At 39.8% G+C, this 22,390-nt stretch overlaps 1 protein-coding gene across 2 annotated transcripts in view; it reads right to left on the bottom strand.

The window, feature by feature from the left end:
• Positions 1-1,349: 1,349 nt before the first annotated feature.
• The window catches only part of P4HA1 (prolyl 4-hydroxylase subunit alpha 1), an 88,796-nt gene continuing 67,755 nt past the window's right edge, over positions 1,350-22,390 (bottom strand). For both annotated transcript variants that reach the window (XM_050803625.1, XM_050803623.1), the window contains exons 11-15: positions 11,790-11,843; positions 9,161-9,226; positions 5,640-5,708; positions 4,571-4,667; positions 1,350-2,416 (exon numbers count right to left, since the gene is read on the bottom strand). In XM_050803625.1, coding sequence (XP_050659582.1) covers positions 2,346-2,416; positions 4,571-4,667; positions 5,640-5,708; positions 9,161-9,226; positions 11,790-11,843 — 357 coding nt within the window. In that variant the 3' untranslated portion in view covers positions 1,350-2,345. The remainder of the gene's footprint in view (positions 2,417-4,570; positions 4,668-5,639; positions 5,709-9,160; positions 9,227-11,789; positions 11,844-22,390) is intronic.

The following is a 22,390-nucleotide window of genomic DNA, read 5'->3' as shown; positions in this document are numbered from 1 at the left end:
GAAACTTCCAATATGGAAGAAAAGGCTTAGGGTTGGTGAGGAAACCAGTTTCCACATTTTCCACATTATCCAAGGTAGTTCCAGCCCTCCTTTGTGTGAAAGTTCAGCATTAAAAGAAATACAGAATTGTAGTAATGGAACTAAAAGCTTCATACTGGATTTTTCCCTCTCTTTTCATTTGGAAAGAAGAATAATTGGTAATTATAAAACTTTAAAGGGTACTGTATGATCTAATTCTGAAAGAATTTACTAATTCCCACGTGGGGTTCCAAGTTGAATATAATGAAATTTGTAAGATTATGGAATATGTAATTTCCTTCTGAAAGATACTTGTATTCTACTTTCTATAACACACATGGCAATAAACGGTATTTTACATCCTTTGAACCCCTATATTCTACATTTTTGAGTTTTTTGCTTCCATTTACTTTACTAAAAAAGTTTTTAAAAAACCATCAATGGTCACAAAATCTGAGTGGATGAAAGTGCTGAACTTAATTCTCCATATTTCTAAAATACTTATGTTGGAACAAAGGCTAGTCAGAAGAAAGGAACTTCAGAGTTCACTTTTAAAATGGGTAAAAACACCCACTTTCCCAGAGAATCAAACCAAATTCTTCCTTCAGTATTTAAATACTACATAAAGGATAAGGATAAAGAACCTTGTGTGAACTAGGATTCACAGTAAGTAATGTAAATAGTCTAAAGCATCAATTAACATACTTCATTAAGCTCACAGCTTTGTATCACCACACATTTTTTAATTGGAGAAAGTCTTAAGTACCATTATTGTAATAACTTTTCTTTTTTGAGACTGAGTCGTTCTGTCACTTAAGCTGGAGTGCAGTGGTGCAGTCTCAGCTCACTGCAACCTCTGCCTCTTGGGTTCAAGCTATTTCCCTGCCTCAGCCTCCCAAGTAGCTGGGACTACAGGTATGCACCACCACACCCAGCTAATTTTGGTATTTTTAGTAGAGATGGGATTTCACAATGTTGGCCAGGCTGGTCTCGAACTCCTGGCCTCGGGTGATCTGCCTGTGTCAGCCTCCCAAAGTGCTGGGATTGAAGGCATGAGTCACTGTGCCTGGCCCGTAATAATTTCATAACCACAGTAAAGTATTTTAGAGCTCTGTTTGAAGGAAACACATTTGGACTCATGAAATATCTGAAACTTCAGAGAGCCCAAATTTTTCTTCCTTAACCATGTGACATTAGTGTGAGTGGAAACCAACAGTATAAACCTAAGCCCTATGTGTGCTAAAGAAATAACATAAGTTAACCTGTTACTGCAACATCATACATTTGGATTTAAATACAAAAAACACCACACAGAAAACAAACATTTTTTAAAAAAAGATTTAAGATCATAAATAGGTCATTGTTGTCACAACACATTTCAGAATCTTAAAAAAACAAACATTTTGGCTTCCTAAGAAAAAGACTTTTAAAAAAAATCAATTCCCTCATCACTGAAAGGACTTGTACATTTTTAAACTTCCATTCTCCTAAGGCACAGTATTTAATCAGAATGCCAATATTACCACCCTGCTGTAGCAGGAATAAGAGGCAAGGTATTAGCACTAAGAAAAACAGCAAAATTTCTGGACAAAATCATCTGTCATTTTAAAAAAGGGATTAAAAAACAGACTAAGTGGTGAGTATTTTAGTTAAAAAGGCCCAGTGTTGTTATGCAGGACTTTGTTTAAAAAAAAAAAAAAAAAGCGAAATATTTTAACTCAAGTAGGTTTAATTCACCACAGAAGAGCTATGAGAAAAGAGAGGGGGCTGGTAAAATACAGTATACTTTCTTTAAAAAGGACTCGGGAGGAAAAAAATCAACTTAGAAGATCATATGAAACATCACATGGAACCCAGTTAGTGTCCTAGTTTATTACTAGTCTTCAGATCCAGAAAATAGAGTAAGACACTAGGTAAACAGAACACCTAGACACATCTGTAAGGCATTTGTTTCCTATCACACGGCCCATTCTAGCTTAACACCCACCGACTGAGATGTAGTAAAACAGTAAAATTGGATGCTCAAATTATATTTTTATCTAACCAAAAAGTTCTTTAAATATAAAATTCCTCACTTTAAACTCTCTTGTCTTCTGTGATACCAACAGAACTTTAAGGTTGTACATATGCAATATGGTGATTTAGTGTTACTTTTAAAAGAACCCACAAAGTAAGCGATTGTCCACAGATGAAACACGGGATGAGGTTCATGACTGAATCAATCATGGAGTGTTAGTCAATTGTAAACTCCTGAAAGTTAAGACTAGGAAATGTGTATATCAGACACATAAGAGTACAACAATAGGAGAGGAAGGGAAGCCTGTTGGTCATTCCAATTCTGACAAGGTGCAAGGTCTTCGAAATTCTTGTCCACGTTCATGGAGCCATTTATTGGATACTGTGAGAGAAAAGTAATATATTAATTTCCCCCCTTAATCTAATCAGTATTTAATTAGTGTTTTTTTTTTTTTTTTTTTTTTGGAGACGGAGTCTCGCTCTGTCGCCCAGGCTGGAGTGCAGTGGCCGGATCTCAGCTCACTGCAAGCTCCGCCTCCCAGGTTTACGCCATTCTCCTGCCTCAGCCTCCCGAGTAGCTGGGACTACAGGCGCCCGCCACCTCGCCCAGCTAGTTTTTTTGTATTTTTTAGTAGAGACGGGGTTTCACCGTGTTAGCCAGGATGGTCTCGATCTCCTGACCTCGTGATCCATCCGTCTCGGCCTCCCAAAGTGCTGGGATTACAGGCTTGAGCCACCGCGCCCGGCCTATTTATTTGGTTTCTAAAAGCTAGGTCTATAACAAAGTTTCAACATGGGATAAAAGTTCAACACCAAAACTGGATAAAGGCAGATGCTACTTAAAAACTTGGCTAGGCCGGGCGCGGTGGCTCAAGCCTGTAATCCCAGCACTTTGGGAGGCCGAGGCGGGCGGATCACAAGGTCAGGAGATCGAGACCACAGTGAAACCCCGTCTCTACTAAAAATACAAAAAAAAAAAATTAGCCGGGCGCGGTGGCGGGCGCCTGTAGTCCTAGCTACTCAGGAGGCTGAGGCAGGAGAATGGCGTGAGCCCAGGAGGCGGAGCTTGCAGTGAGCCGAGATCACGCCACTGCACTCCAGCCTGGGCAACAGCGTGAGACTCCGTCTCAAAAAAAAAAAAAAAAAAAAAAAAAAAAAAAAAAAAAAAACTTGGCTAAATGCTGAAAACACAGATTTTATATACCTATATACATATGTGTACACACTTGTGTTTATGTACATACATGTATGTATACACATGTTTATATTTGCAAGTCTATGTGCATCTCCTAAAGTTTCCAATGTTCAATGTGAGGCTTGAAATGAGACACAAATGGACTTAAGATACAGGTACAGATAGAGTAGAATATCGCTTTATGTACTGTTTTCAAAGTACAACCTCCAAAATACAAAGACATTTTAATAATGAACACAAACTTTCCACTCTAAAGGAACAACCCTCTAATCAACCATTGCTATTGTATGCTCATTAAGTTTCCAAAATACCTTTAAAAAATGTATACCATGTAAAAATGTATCCCAAAAGGAGTTAATTTTCTATTTTTGTCTCCAGTACCATAGAACCCAATCAAAATATCTGAAGCAGAAACTTTAATTCTTAACTCCTTTTTCCTTTTTCAACCCTTGTATCTACTCTTTATTCATCAAACCCTGACAATTTTCCTTATGTCTCTCTCGAATCTATTTGCTCTCCAACCCTTTCACAGATGCTTTAATCCAGGCTGTTGTCATCTCCCACTTAGACAACAGAAAACAACTTTCTAAACTCTCTCTCACCAACTAGCCTTTCCTCATTCTAGTCCAGTGGTTCTTAAACACTATAATCATGAAGGGAGATTTTAAAATCCTGATCAGGCCTCACTCCTTAACTTTGTTATGTCTTTATGTAACCACTAAACAGGTGGCTAGTAACACAGACTGAAATGGCTACATGGGGCTAATTAATAGATATTAAAGCTAATTTCACCTGTTTTTTTTTTTTTTAAATGTAACCATTCCTGCACTTGCATGTCCCTGAAAGTGAGTGCGTCTTTAAATTTTGCACATTAGGTGCTACTCGAGCCTCATATTAGAACCTGGTGTCTAACATGTTTGGAAAACTGCTGTTCTATCTTTTGGACCAAATTTAAAGAATAAGCTTTGAAGAAGGCTCCCCAAACTTAGGCAGTCACCATCTTCTGTTTACGTTTTTGTAATAATATGTACTACATTATAATCCATTAGTATGTCTCAATCATATTATTAACCCTTTGAGGGGAAGATATTGTCTTATTCAATTTTGAGTTAGACAATGTTTCTTAGGATAAGTGAAAATAGAGTTAAAAATAAAATCTGTCATCAAAATTCTGATTACAAATTTATGTTAAGATTAGGCACTTGTTTGGTTGAATCCTGTACAATGTTAAAATCATATTAAGCAAACATTGTGGGGGCTTTTGTTTTTAAGACACAGATAATAGTTTCAAAATAGAAAACAAAAATTACATTCTCTTCACAGAATATATGAAATATTTACCCCATTTGTTGCCAACTAGCACTGGACAGGCTGCATGCCGTGTACTATAATCTCCTTCTCCACTGGCAAACAGATTATACCAGAAAACAGCAGTTCCCTATGGAGAACAATTCACAATTATCCCCAAGTATACAATGCCAGGTAATCGCTTTCGGCAGTGATTACTTTTTTTTTTTTTTTTTTTTGAGACGGAATCTTGCTCTATCACCCAGGCTGGAGTGCAACCTCTGCCTCCTGGGTTCAAGTGATTCTCCTGCCTCAGCCTCCCAAGTAGCTGGGATTACAGGCGTGCACCACCAGGCCTGACTAATTTTGTATTTTTAGTAGAGACAGGCTTTCACCATGTTGGTCAGGCTGGTCTCAAACTCCGGACCTCAGGTGATCTGCCCATCTCGGCCTCCCAGAGTGTTGGGATTACAGGCGTGAGCCACTATGCCCAGGCGCTTTCTTAATTTTTCCTTTGTTCCTGTGGAAGAACTCCTCTAAAGCAGCATTTTATCTTCCTCTAATATAATTCTGAAAATATGGTTATATCACTTTAAAAACTGTTTTTGATCATATGAAAAATACCATAAAAATGCTTGACAACAAAAGTATTTGCCAAAACAAAGCTAACATATCTTACATAGCAAGATGGAGGGGAAAACAATACAGAACCCATTTTAGAAATGAAAAAATTAAATACTAATTCCTGGTCATTCATTACCTCTACACACTTGTGGCAAAGACCATAAAAATACCTCTAAAAATGTAATTTGGCCAGGTGCAGGGGTTCAGGATCACTTGAGCCCAAGAGTTCAAGACCAGCCTGGGCAATACAGGGAGACAAATTAGCTGGGCATGGTGACATGCACTTGTAGTCCCAGCTATTTGGGAGGCTGAGACTTGAACCCAGGTGAGCCATATTTGTGCTGCTGCACTCCAGCCTGGGCAACAGAGCGAGAACATGTCTCAAAAAAAGAAAAGAAAAAGAAAAAAAAATGTAATTCATTAATTAGACCATGAATACTAGTGCATCTCTTCCTTAGGGAAAAAATTAATAAACCAAAAACAAACCAAACAGGCTTACTTTTTTGGGCCAAACACTAGCTCCAACTTCAGGAAAAACAGTGGCTCCTCCTGCAGACACATCACTCATCTATAAGAAACAAGAGGGTGTTATCGAAAGCGCTGGTAGAATAAAGTAAAACACGCCATTATAAAGACTTGATATTGGATACTAGAATATTGGGAACATATGGACTTGTTCTTATATAGCGGGGTTGGTACATGCTACTCAGTTTTTAATGAATAAAATGCCATTTAGGTTTATACACATAAGTAAAAAAACTAAAAGCAAAGGAATGATTAACAAAAAACCGTCAGATGGGAGAGTGGGGATATAATTTGAGATAGGAATTTATTTATAGCCAGAGGGAAAAAGAAATGACTTAAAACTAATAAATCAATACAGAGATATAAATATGTATTTTATTGTATTAGAATGTAATCTCCATGGAGGCAGGAATTTTCGTCTGTTTTGTTCATTGCTGATCATTAGTGTCTAGAACAGTAGTACCTCAAGAACAGTAGGTGCTCAAGAAATATTTAAATAAATGTAAAAAATAACGAGAAAAATAAACTAAAATCAGTTTTGCCATTTCTTATGGTAGGGAATCAAACATATTAAATAAAAGTGAGAAAGTTAAAGGATTATATAAAGATAACCTAGAAAAATATGGAAATCTTTTAAATTAACCGAAGAATCACATAAAACAAGGCAAAGGAAACATGGATCATAAATATTTTTTTTAAAGCAACATAAGTAGAATGCATAGACTGATTAGATCACAGAGCAAAACCCAACTATATGTTGTATCAGAGCTGCATCTAAAACAAGTGACTTAGAAACACAGAACACAAAAACGTAAGATTTGGGGCAAATGCTATCCAAGGAAAACAGGGTATGATCTTAGTATGAGACACAGTTTAAATCAAGGTAAAAAGCATTAAATGAGATAAAAGGTATTTTACAATGATAAATATATAACTAATAATAAAGAACTAAGAACACTTAACCAATGAAAAAATTAACTTTGGCTGGGCGTGGTGGCTCACGCCTGTAATCCCAGAACTTTGAAAGGCCAAGGCAGGCGGATCACGAGGTCAGGAGATCAAGACCATCCTGGCTAACACGGTGAAACCCCATCTCTACTAAAAATACAAAAAACAAAATTAGCCAGGCATGGTGACAGGCGCCTGTAGTCCCAGCTACCTGGGAGGCTGAAGTAGGAGAATGGCATGAACCTGGGAGGCGGAGCTTGCAGTGAGCTCAGATAGCACCACCACTGCACTCCAGCATGGGCAACAGAGAGAGACTCTGTCTCAAAAAAAAAAAAAAAAAAAAAAGAAAAGAAAAGAAAAAACTGACTTTGAGGAAATTAAAAAGTTGTGCATGAGAGAAAAGTAATTTGAGATATTCTATGTGCCCCTCTGGGGAGGTATTTAAATAATGGGAAAAATGATAATCAATTAAAATGCTATGCAACTGTTTTAGAAAAACAGGAAGGCTGTTTACATTAAGAGGGAGAAATGGATAGTGGGCCAAATAATACAGCATCAATATTCATAAAACAAAGAAATACAAGGAGAACCAGGAACACATAAACACTAATGGCTTTTAAACATCTGAAAAGATGCTCAACTTCTATAATAAAAGAATGCAAATTAAAGCCACAATAACTGCTAATTTGATAAGTGAAAGATACACAGATCAAAAAGTCTGACAAACATACTTCACAAATATATCCCACTTAAAATTGGGATATAAATTGGTACAACCTCTAAGGAGACTCACCTCTAGAAAATATGCAAGCCTTCACAGCATGAATTTGTGCACTGTACTAACCCTCTCCTGGTTTTCCCTTTGTGATATTTCTCTTTTCTATAATGTACCCTTGCCTCCTTTTGGAAACAAGATGGAATTGTGAGAGGAATACAAATTGGGAATTGGGGAGAAAAGGAGGCATATGGAGAGGAAGGAAACAGGGAAGGTGGCAGGGAGAGAAGAAGAAAATAGACTGAACAGAGAGAGATTTTGGCAGGGAGTGAGATACTACAGACAGCAAAAAAATGTAATTCAAATAGGGCTAAGGAATGGAAAGAGCAATGAAATAACCAAAATTAAGTATAGATATATATATATAGGTGTTTTTTTTTTTTTTTTTTTTTTTTTTTTGAGATGGAGCCTCACTCTGTTACCCAGGCTGGAGAGTACAGTGGCGTGATCTTGGCTCACTGCAACCTCTGCCTCCCAGATTCAAGCGATTCTCATGCCTCAGCCTCCTGAGTAGCTGGGACTACAGGAGTGTGCCACCACGCCCAGCTAATTTTTATATTTTCAGTGGAGACGGGGTTTCACCATGTTGGCCAGGCTGGTCTTGAACTCCTGACCTCAAATGATCTGCCCACATCGGCCTCTCAAAGTGCTGGAATTACAGGCATGTGTCACTGTGCCTGGCCTAAAATATCTTTAAGTTAACAAAGGTTATGACATTATGGCAGATTGCATTTTCCAAATATAATACATCCCAATATGTCCCATCCTACATGCTATTCTTATGTGACACTGACATTCGTCTGCAGTGGTAGGGTCTATGTGCCCTCTCCTTGAAGCTGGGCAGACCTTTGTAATTGCTGTAACAGAATACAGCAGGATGACATCTGTGACTTCTGAGGGTAGGTCATAACAATACCATGTACTTTTGCATTGTTCTTTTGGGATGCTTCGTCTTGTAATCCAGTCACTATGCTGTGAAGAAGCTCAGCCGCATGTATTGGCCAGAATTTAGGCATTCTGGCTGACAGCCAGCCTCAACCTTAGCCTTCAAGATACCCCAGTGCCAGACATTTGATGGCAAATGCATGTCAGATTTGGAGCAGGAACCATGAGTTGAGCCCAGTCAACCTCATAACTGTTAGAGATACATTAAGAAAATCATTGTTATTTTAAACCACTCAGAAAAGAGAGTTTTGGAGTGATTTATTTGGGGTAACTAGAACAAACACTATAAACAATTTTAAAAATTGAATTATAACCATACTGTTTTAAAAGTTTGAGGTAGGGCTTCTGGGGACTGTAATGTGCTATTTCTTCACCTTAGTACTGAATACACCAGAAGTGTTCACTTTGTGAAAATTAATCAAGTTACAATACTTAATTTGTGCACTCTTCTGATATACTTCAATAAAAAAATGGAATTCAGAAGTTTACTGAAATAATGTGTATGTACAGAAATACAAATATAGAGAGATTCTTATATGCACATATTATATGTGACTAAACAGAGAGCCTATATGTCAAATTATTAATGATTATCTGCACGTAGTGGCACTATAAATTTTAAGTTTGTCCAAAAGTTTCTATAATGAACATCTATCTTACAGCCTGAAAAAGTTGCAAATGCAAAAAAATTCTTAACTCCCTTTACTCAGTTATAAAAATGTTAAACTAGGATGGTGAATCAGAGCTACACAGAACAAACTTAACACATTAAAATGAATCATGTGATCAAATCCCAACTTAACCTAAAAATTTTAGTGACAACTTACATAAAACAGCCATGTAGCAATTCTATTTCCTGTCCCCAGCTCTTTGAAAGCATCTGGCTCATCTTTCTGTGAATAAAAACACAGCAAATTCAATGGTATAAAAATTCAGTAATACAAATACTCTAGTGGCAACTAAACATCAGTAGTAACATCCTGAAGAATATGCCAACAACCCCAAAAGTTTCCCTTGTAATGTCCAGTGCACTATAAACATCAGGCACTCTTTTTGTAAAGATGGAGTCTTGCTATATGGACCAGGGTGATCTTGAACTCCCGGCCTCAAGCAATCCTCCTGCCTTGGCCTCCCAAAGTGCTAGGATTACAGGTGTGAGCCACTGTACCTGGCCTCAAATACTTGCTCACTAAACTTGTATACTGGATACTTTAGACAAGATTACAGGATAAAAGGCAGACTTATTAGCCTAAATGACAGCCATTATTTGCTGACTACATATTATTTTAAAAATCAATACCCACAATTTTGGCTTCCAAAAAAATACGATGTGACAGCCATCTCTTAGCTACATTCCTGAAGCTTAATGTACCTTGAGACTTACTTTGAACTCATGACCTACTGAAATATTTCCTAGTATTATTTTTCTTTTTTTCTTTTATTTTTTGAGACAGTCTTGCCCTGTCACCCAGGCTGGAGTGCAATGCCATGATCTCAGCTCACTGCAACCTCCACCTCCCGGGTTTAAGCAATTCTTCTGCCTCAGCCTCTCAAGTAGCTGGGACTACAGGCATGCACCACCATGTCTGGCTAATTTTTTTGTATTTTTAGTAGAAATGAAGTTTTGCCATGTTGGCCAGGCTGGTCTTGAACTCTTGACCTCAGGTGATCCACCCACCTTGGCCTCCCAAAGGGCTGGGATTACAGGCATGAGCCACCACGCCTGGCCCCTAGTATTATTTTTCTAATAATGCTAGTAAAGTGACTTTCAGTACTATAATCAAGCTAGATAATTAATATCTAAATATTTATATCTAAATTAAAATACAATACAACCTCTTGGCATTTCTCCCAGAAAAATAAAAATGTATTTTTCATACAGAAACATATACACATCTTTATTTGTAATAGTCAAAAACTAAAAACTATCCAAATATCCTTCGATGGGCGAATGGCTAAACTGTGGTATATCCATAACATGGAATACAGGTTGAGCATACCAAAAGTCCAAAATTCAAAATGCTCTGAAGTTCAAAACTTTTAGTGCTAACATGACATATGTGGAAAATTCCACACATAGTACTCCCTGAAGTAGCTCCCCTATCATACACACTATGCCCTAGCCAGGATGGAAACACACAGTTCCCCATAAGGCTCCTGCATCACAAGAGATTTATTTTCAAACCCATTCTTTCTTTACTGAAGGTGTAATCTTTGTGGAGATTTAGATTTTATGCTGGGGTCTCAAATTCAGCAGCCTACACTGTGGCAGATCTTCCTCTTACAGAGCTGTTTATTCCCAAAGCTCTAATTCCTGCAGGCGCAGACCTCCAGCCTCTGTGCTTTGTCCCCCCTCTTTAATTCTCTAGGTTTGGGATCACCTTTGTTCAGTTTCCCTTTTGGAATACCCTTTACTTTCTTCCAGGTTTGCCAATGCATTTAAAAGTATCTTAAGTGATTTTATTGGGTATCTAGGTGTTTTTGTTTTTTTAAACTGCTAAAAAGGTTTCACAGAATATCTGCCACACCATATTTCCATAAATTCCAAATAGGCTATGAATTTTTAATGTTAAAAGAACAGAATTAACATGTTGACAAAGAATCTCTCCTTGGCCAAACTACTCAGGCTCCTCTGAACTTTCTTCTCAAGTAGGCCCTGACTTTGGGCTTCTAGTATTTATCTCTGCATTGTCCAATTTGAGCAAGAACCCTGCTAAGTCAAGTGAGCCAGAATCCCCCATCCTTGCCATGTGATCACCCTCAAAATCTAACTGGGTTCTTCATCTTCCACTATCCCCTGGGTGATGATCACTCTGCCCTGACTTCAGCAAGGATCTCGTTAGGTCAGTTTAGCCTGAATCCTCCCTTACCTCTTAGTAATTTTCCATCTACTAACACCCACTCTTGCTCATTGGCTATAAATTCCAACTCTTCCTTGTTGTATTTGGAGTTGGGCTTAATCGCTCTCCCTTACTGCGAAATCCCACTGCAACTGCCGTGGTCCCTATACCTATCGCAATGGTCCCCTCTTGAATGAAGTCTGGTTACCATCTTTAACAAGTGTGAAGAATAATTTTTTCTTTAACAATGTAATGCGGCCAGGCAGAGTGGCTCACGCCTGTAATCCCAGCACTCTGGGAGGCCGAGGTGGGTGGATCACCTGAGCTCAGGAGTTCAAGACCAGCCTGGCCAACATGGTGAAACCCCATTGCTACTAAAAATACAAAAATTAGCTGGGTGTGGTGGTGCACATGCCTGTGATCCCAGCTACTCGGGAGGCTGAGGCAGGAGAACTGCTCCAACCCAGGAGGCAGAGGTTGCAGTGAGCCAAGATCACGCCACTGCACTCCAGCCTGGATGACAGAGTGAGACTCTGTTTTTTTGTTTTGTTTTGTTTTGAGACAAACAATGTAATGCATAAGCCTCAGTGAATTTCTCCATTTCTTTTTTACTTACCCGTGCAAAGTCAAAATGGGGTTCATACTGTCCTCCAACTCCATAATTTGCTACCTGAAGGAAAGACACAAAGCATGAAAGAAAAGAACTATAAAGATTACTATTCAAAAAAATCTATGAACCTCATTTTTTGGACTTTTATAGACCATGGTCAGGTATTTACAGAGAAATGAAAACTATTTAAAATCAATGAGAGTTCCTATGAAAACAGGGATGAAAAACAAAAGACAGCTACTGTATATCTATAGATATAGATCTTTATATCTATAGATCTATATATATTTATATCTATATATATGTACCCCTCCCCACCCCCCCGCCAGAGACAGGCTGAAGTGCAGTGATGAAATCAGAGCGCACTGCAGCCTCAACCTTTGGGGGCACAAGTGATCCTCCCACTTCAGCCTCCTGAGTAGCTGGGACTACAGGTGCATGCTACCACACCCAGCTAATGTTTAAAAATTTAATACATAAGCTAAAATTTGAGATTTCTATTATTTTGTTTCACTAAACACTTTCCTTTGGAACTTAAATAAAAAAAATGTTTTCCAAAGCCCCAAATGCTGGCGAACTTGCAATCTACTTTAATAAAATATCTTTTCTTACATATTTTTTCCCTGCTAAAAAAGGAAAGAAGTTAACACCAATTTAATTATTCCTGCCGAGGGGCCCTAACAACTTCAGTTGCTTATGACAATGTCCCAGTGTGACGCAGCAAAATGTAAGAAAAATATTTGGTCTGAGTTCAAGTTCTAGCTCTCTTAATTACAATGTAACTTTGGATATGATCTCAGTTTTCTTATTTGTTAAAATGAGAATGATACTTAACTCTTTCCCTCAATCACACAACACAATAAAGTGCTGACAAAATCAAAGGAGAACATAAGTAAGAGTGTTAATGGTGAAACTGGAACTACTGCTGGAGTGTGTCTTGCTCTGGGGGCCAGCACTCACAGCACCCCTTCATCCCTGAAGCTAAGCCAGGAATGAAGGCCTAAGGCCTATTTGGAAGCCTGACATTCCCAAGCAGAGATGCCAGCAGCTGTTATACCCTTTCCGGTGGGGTCAAGGGAGATGGAACTGCTCTACCCACCCCTCCTCCAACTCCCTGAGGCAGGAGCTGGAGCCGTGTACTCCCTCCCAAGAAAACAGTACTTTGGCAGAACACTGCATCCCAGGGAAATGATGCCTGGGCCACCCAGAGCAGTCATGTCCCCTCAGCCTGAGCTGAAACAGCACATCGCCCTTGTGGAATTGTTGCACTGGCCAAGCTGAGCAGCTGTACATCCCAGGGCTGAAGTAGTACCCAAGGACCCAGGGAAACAGAGCAGTGGCTAAGCTGAGAGATGTGCCCTGCAGGACAAATAACTCTAGTACCCTGCTTCCCTGGAGAGTCTGCGCTGCTGAGACAATTCTCTTTCTGGTGAGTGAAGTCATTGCTGTGCTGCTCTCTGCCCCACAGGGCCCAAACAACAGGCATGGTTGGCCATTCAGGGGTGCTTGTTCCTGCTGTATCTGGCCTCAGAGTCTGGGATCCATCTGAGCCCACCAATCCAGGTTCTGGAGTGACTACTACATGGTGCCTCATCCCCAGGGATATGAGTTGCCACTAACCCTATTGGCTTAGGCTCCTAAATCATAGCCAAACCCTGCATCCCAGACTCAAACCTCCAGAGCATCCTCTCTTCCCTAGAGTTGGGCCAGGGCTGTGCCCAGTCCGCCAGGGGTAGACTCACAGCTACATACTGACACTCTTTTCCCAAGCAGCTAGAGGGTGCCTCAGAGTCACAGATCCTGGCACTATAGGCAACCTACATCCAACCCTGCCATGAGAGTGACCCTATACCCTAAGACCCAGGTGTTACAATAGCATGTGAGACCCTGAGACCAAGATCCTAGCCCCACAGCCACTCCAAACGCTAGAACCTGGATTGCAGCACTATGGCAGCTGCTTGAAGGATATGTCAGACCTGCCACAAGAAGACTCCCACTGGCTAAAACTCCCTACTGTGCGGAAAACAAGAATGGAAGGATTCCAAAAGCTCTTGCCACTGAAGATACTAACAATGTACTCCACAGCGACCACCACCACAAACTTCTCCAGCCTAGGCTGCTGAGGCATCCACAGTTATTGTTGACAATGAATACAGCTGAAGAAGCTACAAGAGACTACACTACTGAACCTACCTGGAAACACAGTCACCACACCCTTCCCAAACAGTCCAACTGAAGCGGAAAGTTTAAAAGAGCCAGTTGTTCCACTAGATGCAAAGACATCAATGCAGGAAACAAGAAACATTAAAAAGCAATGAAATATGACACTGCTGAGAATGCAACTCTCTAGTTACAGGCCCAAATGAAAAGGAAAACACCTAGCTAGAAAAAAATTCAAATAATGATCTTAAGGAAACTCAAACAGATAAAAGAAAATACAGATAGATAATTCAATGAAATCAGGAAAACAATTCATGATATGAATCAGAATTTCAAAAAAGAAAGATATCATAAAAAGAACCAAACAAAATTCTTGCAGCTGAAGAATTCAATGAATGCAGGAGGCTGAGACAGGAGAATAGCTTGAACCTGGGAGGCGGAAGTTGCAGTGAACTGAGATCTCGCCACTGCACTCCAGCCTGGTGATAGAGCAAGACTCCATCTCAAAAAAAAAGCTGCACCAGCACACTTGATTAAGCAAAACGATGTCTGAACCTGAGGATACATTGTTTGGTATTACTCAGGGGGAAAAAAGGAAACATAATGAAAAAGGACAAAGAGCGCTTACAAGACTTATGGGACACCATTAAACATTTGTATTACAGGAGTTCCAGAAGAAAAGACGGTAAAAGGCATAGAAAACCTATTTAATAACAGCTGAAAACTACCCAAGTCTGGGGAAGAGAGAAGGGTATCCAACTCCAGGAAGTTCAAAAGTCCCTAAATAGATTCAACCCAAAAAAGTCCTCTCTGAAGCACATTTTAGTCAGATTGTCAAACATCAAAGAATTCTAAAAACAGCAAGATAGCTAGATTAACAAAGAAAAAGAAAGATCCAAATAAGCACAATCAGAAATAACAAAGGTGACATTACAACTGACCCCAAAGAAATATAAAAAGTCCTTAGAGATGATTATTAACACCTCTATGCACACAAACTTTTATAAAAAGCCTAGAAGAAATGGATAAATTCCTGGAAACGTACAACCTCCCAAGACTGAACCAGAAAAAAACTGAAACCCTTAACAGACCAATAAGGAGTTATGAAATTGAATTGTAATTAAACAAAACAAAACAAAACAAAAAACCTACTGACCAAAAAAACCCTGGACTGGATGGATTCACAGCCGAATTTTACCAGACATAAAAAGAAGAGCTAGTATCAATCCTACTGAAACTATTCCAAAAAACTGAGAAGGAAAGACTCCTCCTTAACTCATTTTATTAAGCCAGCATCATTCTGATACCAAAACTCATCAGAGACATGATGAAAAAAGAAAACTTCAGGCTGATATTCCTGATGAACATAGACACAAAATACTCAAAAAAAATTAGAAAACAAAACCTAGCAGCACATCAAAAAGTTAATTTACTACAATCAAGTAGGCTTTATTTGTGGGGTGCAAGGTTGGTTCAATAAATATAATTCACCACATAAACAGAATTAAAAACCATATGATCATCTCTGCAGATGCAGAAAGAGCTTTCAAAAAAATTCAACATCCTGGCCGGGCACAGTGGCTCACACCTACAATTCTAGCACTTTGGGAGGAAGAGGTGGGTGGATCACCTGAGGTCAGGAGTTCAACACCAGCCTGGCCAACATGGTAAAACCCTGTCTCTACTAAAAATACAAAAATTAGCTGGGCATGGTGGCAGGGGCCTGTAATCCCAGCTACACAGGAGGCTGAGGCAGGAGAACTGCATTAACCCAGGAGGTGGAGGTTGCAGTGAGCCAAGATCACACACTGCACTCCAGCCTGGGCAACAGAGTAAGACTCCATCTCAAGAAAAAAACAAACAAACAAAACCAGAAATAACAGATACTGGGCAAGGATGAAGAGAAAGGGGCATGCTCATACACTGCTGGTGGGAATGTAAATTAGTACAATCACTATGGAGAACACTGTAGAGGTTCCTCAAAAAACTAAAAATAGATCTACCATATGATCCAGCAATCCCAATGCCAAGTATATATCCAAAAGAAAGGAAATTAGCATGATGAAGAGATACCCGCATTCTCATGTTTATTCACAATAGCTAACGTATGGAATCAACCTAAGTGTCCATCAACAGATGAATGGATAAAGAAAATGTGGTGCTTATATATAATGAAACACTATTCAGCCATAAGAATGTAATCTTGTCACAGGGATGGAACTGGAGTTCATTATATTAAATAACCCCAGCACAGAAAGACAAATATCACATGTTCTCACTTACATGTGGGATTTCTGCATTTCCAACTGAGGTACATGGTTCATCTCATTGGAATTGGTTGGACAGTGGGTGCAGCCTATGGAGAATGAGCCAAAGCAGGGCGGGGCATTGCCTCACCTGGGAAGCACAAGGGGTCATGGAATTTCCCTTTCCTAGCAAAGGGAAGCCATGACAGATTGTACCTGGAAAAATGGGACACTCCCGCCCACATACTGTGCTTTTCCCATGGTCTTAGCAACTGGCAGACCAGGATATTCTCTCCTGTGCCTGGCTCAGTGGGTCCCACGCACATGGAGTCTTGCTCACTGCTAGTGCAGCAGTCTGCTGGCTGCAGGAGGGGCGTCTACCATTGCTGAGGCTTGATTAGGTAAACAAAGCAGCCAGAAAGCTCAAACTAGGCGGAGCCCACCACAACTCAGCAAGGCCTACTGCCTCTATAGACTTCACCTCTGTGGGCAGGGCAAAGCTGAACAAAAGCCAGCAGAAATTTCAGCAGACTTAAACATCCCTGTCTGACAGCTCTGAAGAGAGCAGTGGTTTTCCCAGAATGGCATCTGAGCTCTGAGAACAGAAGACTGCTTCCTCAAGAGGGTCCCTGACCTCCACGTAGCCTAACTGGGAGACACCTCCCAGTAGGGGCCAACAGACACCTCATACAGGTGGGTGCCCCTCTGGGACGAAGCTTTCAGAGGAAGGATCGGGCAGCAATATTTGCTGTTCTGCAGCCTCTGCTGGTGATACTCAGGCAAACAGGGTCTGGAGTGGACCTCCAGCAAACTCCAACAGACCTGCAGCTGAGGGACCTGACAGTTAGAAGGAAAACTAACAGAAAGGAATATGTCAACATCAACAAAAAGGTCATCTACACCCAAACCCCATCTGTAGGTCACCAACATCAAAGACCAAAGGTAGATAAAACCACAAAGATGGGGAGAAACCAGAGCAGAAAAGCTGAAAATCCTAAAAATCAGAGCACCTCTTCTCCTCCAAAGGATCACAGCTCCTCGCCAGCAACAGAACAAAGCTGGATGGAGAATGACTTCAATGAGTTGACAGAAGTAGGCTTCAGAAGGTCGGTAATAACAAACCTTCTCCCCACTAAAGGAGCATGTTCTAAGTCATTGCAAGGAAGCTAAAACCCTTGAAAAAAGGATTAGACGAATGGCTAACTAGAACCAACAGTGTAGAGAAGACCTTAAATGATGGAGCTGAAAACCATGGCACAAGAACTTTGTGACGCATGCACAAGCTTCAATAGCCGATTGGATCAAGTGTAACAAAGGGCATCAGTGACTGAAGATGGAATTAATGAAATAAAGTGAGAACACAAGTTTAGAGAAAAAAGAGTAAAAAGAAACTAATAAAGCTTCCAAGAAATATGGAACTATCTAAGAAGACCAAATCTACATTTGATTGGTGTACCTGAAAGTGACAGGGAGAATGGAACCAGGTTGGAAAACACTCTTCAGGAAATTATCCAGGAGAATTTCCCCAACCTAGCAAGGCAGGCCAACATTCAAATTCAGGAAATACAGAGAACACCACAAAGATACTCCGCGAGAAGAGCAACTCCAAGACACGTAATTGTCAGATTCACCAAGGTTGAAATGAGGAAAAAGTGTTAAGGGCAGCCAGAGAGAAAGGTCAGTTACCCACACAAAGGGAGGCCCATCAAATTAACAGCGGATCTCTCGGCAGAAACCCTACAAGCTAGAAGAGAGTGAGGCCCAATATTCAACAATCTTTTGTTGTTGTTGTTGTTGTTGTTGTTGAGACGGAGTCTCGCTCTGTCACCCAGGCTGGAGTGCAGTGGCCGGATCTCAGCTCACTGCAAGCTCCGCCTCCCGGATTTACACCACTCTCCTGCCTCAGCCTCCCAAGTAGCTGGGACTACAGGCGCCCGCCACCTCGCCCGGCTAGATTTTTGTATTTTTTTAGTAGAGACGGGGTTTCACCGCGTTAGCCAGGATGGTCTCGATCTCCTGACGTTGTGATCCGCCCATCTCGGCCTCCCAAAGTGCTGGGATTACAGGCTTGAGCCACCGCGCCCGGCCTCAACATTCTTAAAGAAAAGAATTTTCAACCCAGAATTTCATACCCAGCCAAACTAAGCTTTGTAAGTAAAGGAAAAACAAAATCGTTTGCAGAGAAGCAAATGCTGAGAGATTTTGTCACTACCAGGCCTGCCTTACAAGAGCTCCTAAAGGAAGCACTAAACATGGAAAGAAGCAACCAGTACCAGCCACTGCAAAAACATGCCAAATTGTAAAGACCATCGATGTTATAAAGAAACTGCATCAATTAACGGGCAAAATAACCAGCTAACATCATAATGACAGGTTCAAATTCACACATAACAATATTAACCTTAAATGTAAATGGGCTAAATGCCCCAATGAAAAGGCACAGACTGGCAAACTGGATAGAGTCAAGACCCATCAGGAGACCCATGTCATGTGCAAGACACACACAGGCTCAAAATAAAGGGATGAAGGAAGATCTACCAAGCAAATGGAAAGAAAAAAAAAAAAAAAGCAGGGGTTGCAATCCTAATCTCTGATAAAACAGACTTTAAACCAACACAGATCAAAAGAGACAAAGGAGGTCATTACATAATGGTAAAGGGATCAATTCAACAGGAAGTGCTAACTATCCCAAATATATATGCACCCAATACAGGGGCACCCAGATTCATAAAGCAAGTCCTTAGAGCCCTAAAAAGAGACTCAGACTCTCACACAATAATAATGAGAGACTTTAACACCCCACTGTCAATATTAGATCAACAAGACAGAAGGTTAACAAGGATATCCAGGACTTGAACTCAGCTCTGCACTAAGCAGACCATTATAACAGACATCTACAGAACTCTCTCCACCCCAAATCAACAGAATATACATTCTTCTCAGCACCACATCATACTTACTCTAAAACTGACCACATAACTGGAAGTAAAGCACTCCTCAGCAAATGTAAAAGAACAGAAATTACAATAAACTGTCTCTCAGACCACAGTGTAATCAAATTAGAACTCAGGATTAAGAAACTCACTCAAAACCATACAACTACATGGAAACTGAACAACCTGCTCCTGAATGACTACTGGGTACATAACAAAATGAAGGCAAAAATAGATGTTCTTTGAAACCAATGAGAACAAAGACACAACGTACCAGAATCTCTGGGACACATTTAAAGCAGTGTGTAGAGGAAAATTTATAGCACTAAATGCCCACAAAAGAAAGCAAGAAAGATCTAAAATCGACACCCTAACATCACAATTAAAAGAACTAGAGAAGCAAGAGCAAACGCATTCAAAAGCTAGCAGAAGGCAAGAAATAACAAAGATCAGAGCAGAACTAAAAGAGATAGAGACACAAAAAACCCTTCAAAAAAAATCAATGAATCCAGGAGCTGGGTTTTTGAAAAGATCAACAAAATTGATAGACCGCTAGCAAGACAAAGAAGAAAAGAGAGAAGAATCAAATAGATGCAATAAAAAATGATAAAGGGGATATCACCACTGATCCCACAGAAATACAAACTACCATCAGATAATACTATAAACACCTCTACGCAAATAAACTAGGAAATCTAGAAGAAATGGATAAATTCCTGGACACATATACCCTCCCAAGACTAAACCAGGAAGAAGGTGAATCTCTGAATAGACCAATACCAGGCTCTGAAATTGAGGCAATAATTAATAGCCTACCAACAAAAAAAAGTCCAGGACAAGATGGATTCACAGCCGAATTCTACCAGAGATACAAAGAGGAGCTGGTACCATTCCTTCTGAAACTATTTCAATCAACAAAAAAAGAGAGAATCCTCCCTAACTCCTTTTATGAGGCCAACATCATCCTGATACCAAAGCCTGGCAGAGATACAACAAAAAAAGAGAATTTTAGACCAATATCCCTGATGAACATCGATGCGAAAATCCTCAATAAAATACTGGGAAACTGAATCCAGTAGCACATCGAAAAGCTTATCCACTGCAATCAAGTTGGCTTCATCCCTGGGATGCAAGGCTGGTTCAACATACACAAATCAATAAACGTAATCCATCACATAAACAGAACCATCACAAAAACCATATGATTATCTCAATAGATGCAGAAAAGGCCTTTGATAAAATTCAACAGCGCTTCATGCTAAAAGCTTTAAATAAACTAGGTATTGATGGAACATATCTCAAACTAATAAGAGCTACTTATGACAAACCCACAGCCAATATCATACTGAATGGGCAAAAACTGGAAGCATTCCCTTTGAAAACTGGCACAAGACAAAGATGGCCTCCCTCACCACTCCTATTCAACATAGTGTTGGAAGTTCTGGCCATGGCAATCAGGCAAGAGAAATAAAGGGTATTCAACTAGGAAATGAAATCAAATTGTCCCTGTTTGCAGATGACATAATTGTATATTTAGAAAACCCCATTGTCTCAGCCCAAAATCTCCTTAAATTGATAGGCAACTTCAGCAAACTCTCAGGATACAAAATCAATGTGCAGAAATCACAAGTATTCCTATCCACCAATAACAGACAAACAGAGAGCCAAATCATGAGTGAACTCCCATTCACAATTGCTTCAAAGAGAATAAAATACCCAGGAATCCAACTTAAAAGGATGTGAAGAACCTCTTCGAGGAGAACTACAAACCACTGTTCAACAAAATAAAAGAGGATACAAACAAATGGAAGAACATTCCATGCTCATGGATAGGAAGAATCAATATTGTGAAAATGGTCATACTGCCCAAGGTAATTTATAGATTCAATGCCATTGCCATCCCCATCAAGCTACCAATGACTTTCTTCACAGAATTGGAGAAAACTACTTTAAAGTTCATATGGAACCAAAAAAGAGCCCATACTGCCAAGACAATCCACTTCTTCTTTTTGGCCAGACCTGGATGACAGTTTATTACTTAAAATTGAAAAGAGGCCAGGCATAGTGGCTCATGCCTGTAATCCCAACACTTCGGGAGGCCAAGGCAGGCAGATCACTTGAGGCCAGGAGTTCGAGAACAGCCTGGCCAACATGGTGAAATTCCATTGCTACTGAAAACACAAAAATTAGCTAGGCATGGCGGCATGTGCCTGTGGTCCCAGCTACTTGGGAGGCTGAGGCAGGAGAATCACTTGATCCCAGGGAGCGGAGGTCACACTGAACCAAGATTGCACCACTGCACTCCAGTGAGACTGTCTCAAAAACAAAAAACAAAAAACAAAAAAGGTTGAAAAGAAGCAAAAGCAAAAGTATCACCTTTCTAATGAATTTATGAGCTGCATATTGACTGCATCTGTCTTAGAATTTTGCAACCAGGCCAGGCACAGTGCCTCACGCCTGTAATCCCAGCACTTTGGGAGGTCAAGGCAAGTGGTCAGGAGTTCTTGAACTCTTTGAGGTCAGGAGTTCAAGACCAGCCTGACCAACATGGTGAAACCCCGTATCTACTAAAAATACAAAATTAGCTTGGTGTAGGGGTGCATGCCTGTAATCCCAGCTACTTGGGAGGCTGAGGCAGGAGAATCGCTTGAACCAGGAGACGGGTTGTAGTGAGCCGAGATCATGCCACTGCACTCCAGCCTGGGCCACTCCATCACAAAAAAAAAAAAAAAATTGCAACCAGAAAGGCTATAATAAAGGCATTGGTTTCTTTAGTGCATATTTTGATAATTTAAAAAAAAAAAAAAACTAATACAGAGGGAACTCAAATATTTTTTAAAGTATTTTTCTATAGGAAAAGACTAAGGAATAGACATAATGCTGACAAAGGGGAAGACTAAGCTGTTTCTTTTCTCTGGTTTATAGGCCTATGCTTATTTATTTATTTATTTTTTACTATTGAAACCAAATGAGATTATTATACATTGATTTTATGTTTATTCTCTATAACTAACATTCCTATATATACCTGTTTACTACAGATATTCTGAGTCAAGTTGTGATTATGACAGAGTGAAGAAGAATTATTTTGAGACAGCTGCTTTTGATGACAAATGATTTATAGACATAAAAGTAACAGTAGAAAAAGAGAAGTGATAAAAGTCAGTCCTATGTTTCACTATTACAAATAAAGGAAAAGTATTTGCTTAAAAATAAATAAATGAATAAAAAGAAAAAAAAAATTATTTCTTAAAACCCACCCTGGCCA

This window comes from Macaca thibetana, chromosome 9 (assembly GCF_024542745.1).
Source record: "Macaca thibetana thibetana isolate TM-01 chromosome 9, ASM2454274v1, whole genome shotgun sequence".
Taxonomy (NCBI): Eukaryota; Metazoa; Chordata; class Mammalia; order Primates; family Cercopithecidae; genus Macaca; species Macaca thibetana.
Note: the sequence above shows the minus strand (reverse complement) of the source record. Positions and strands in the feature narration are given on the sequence as shown.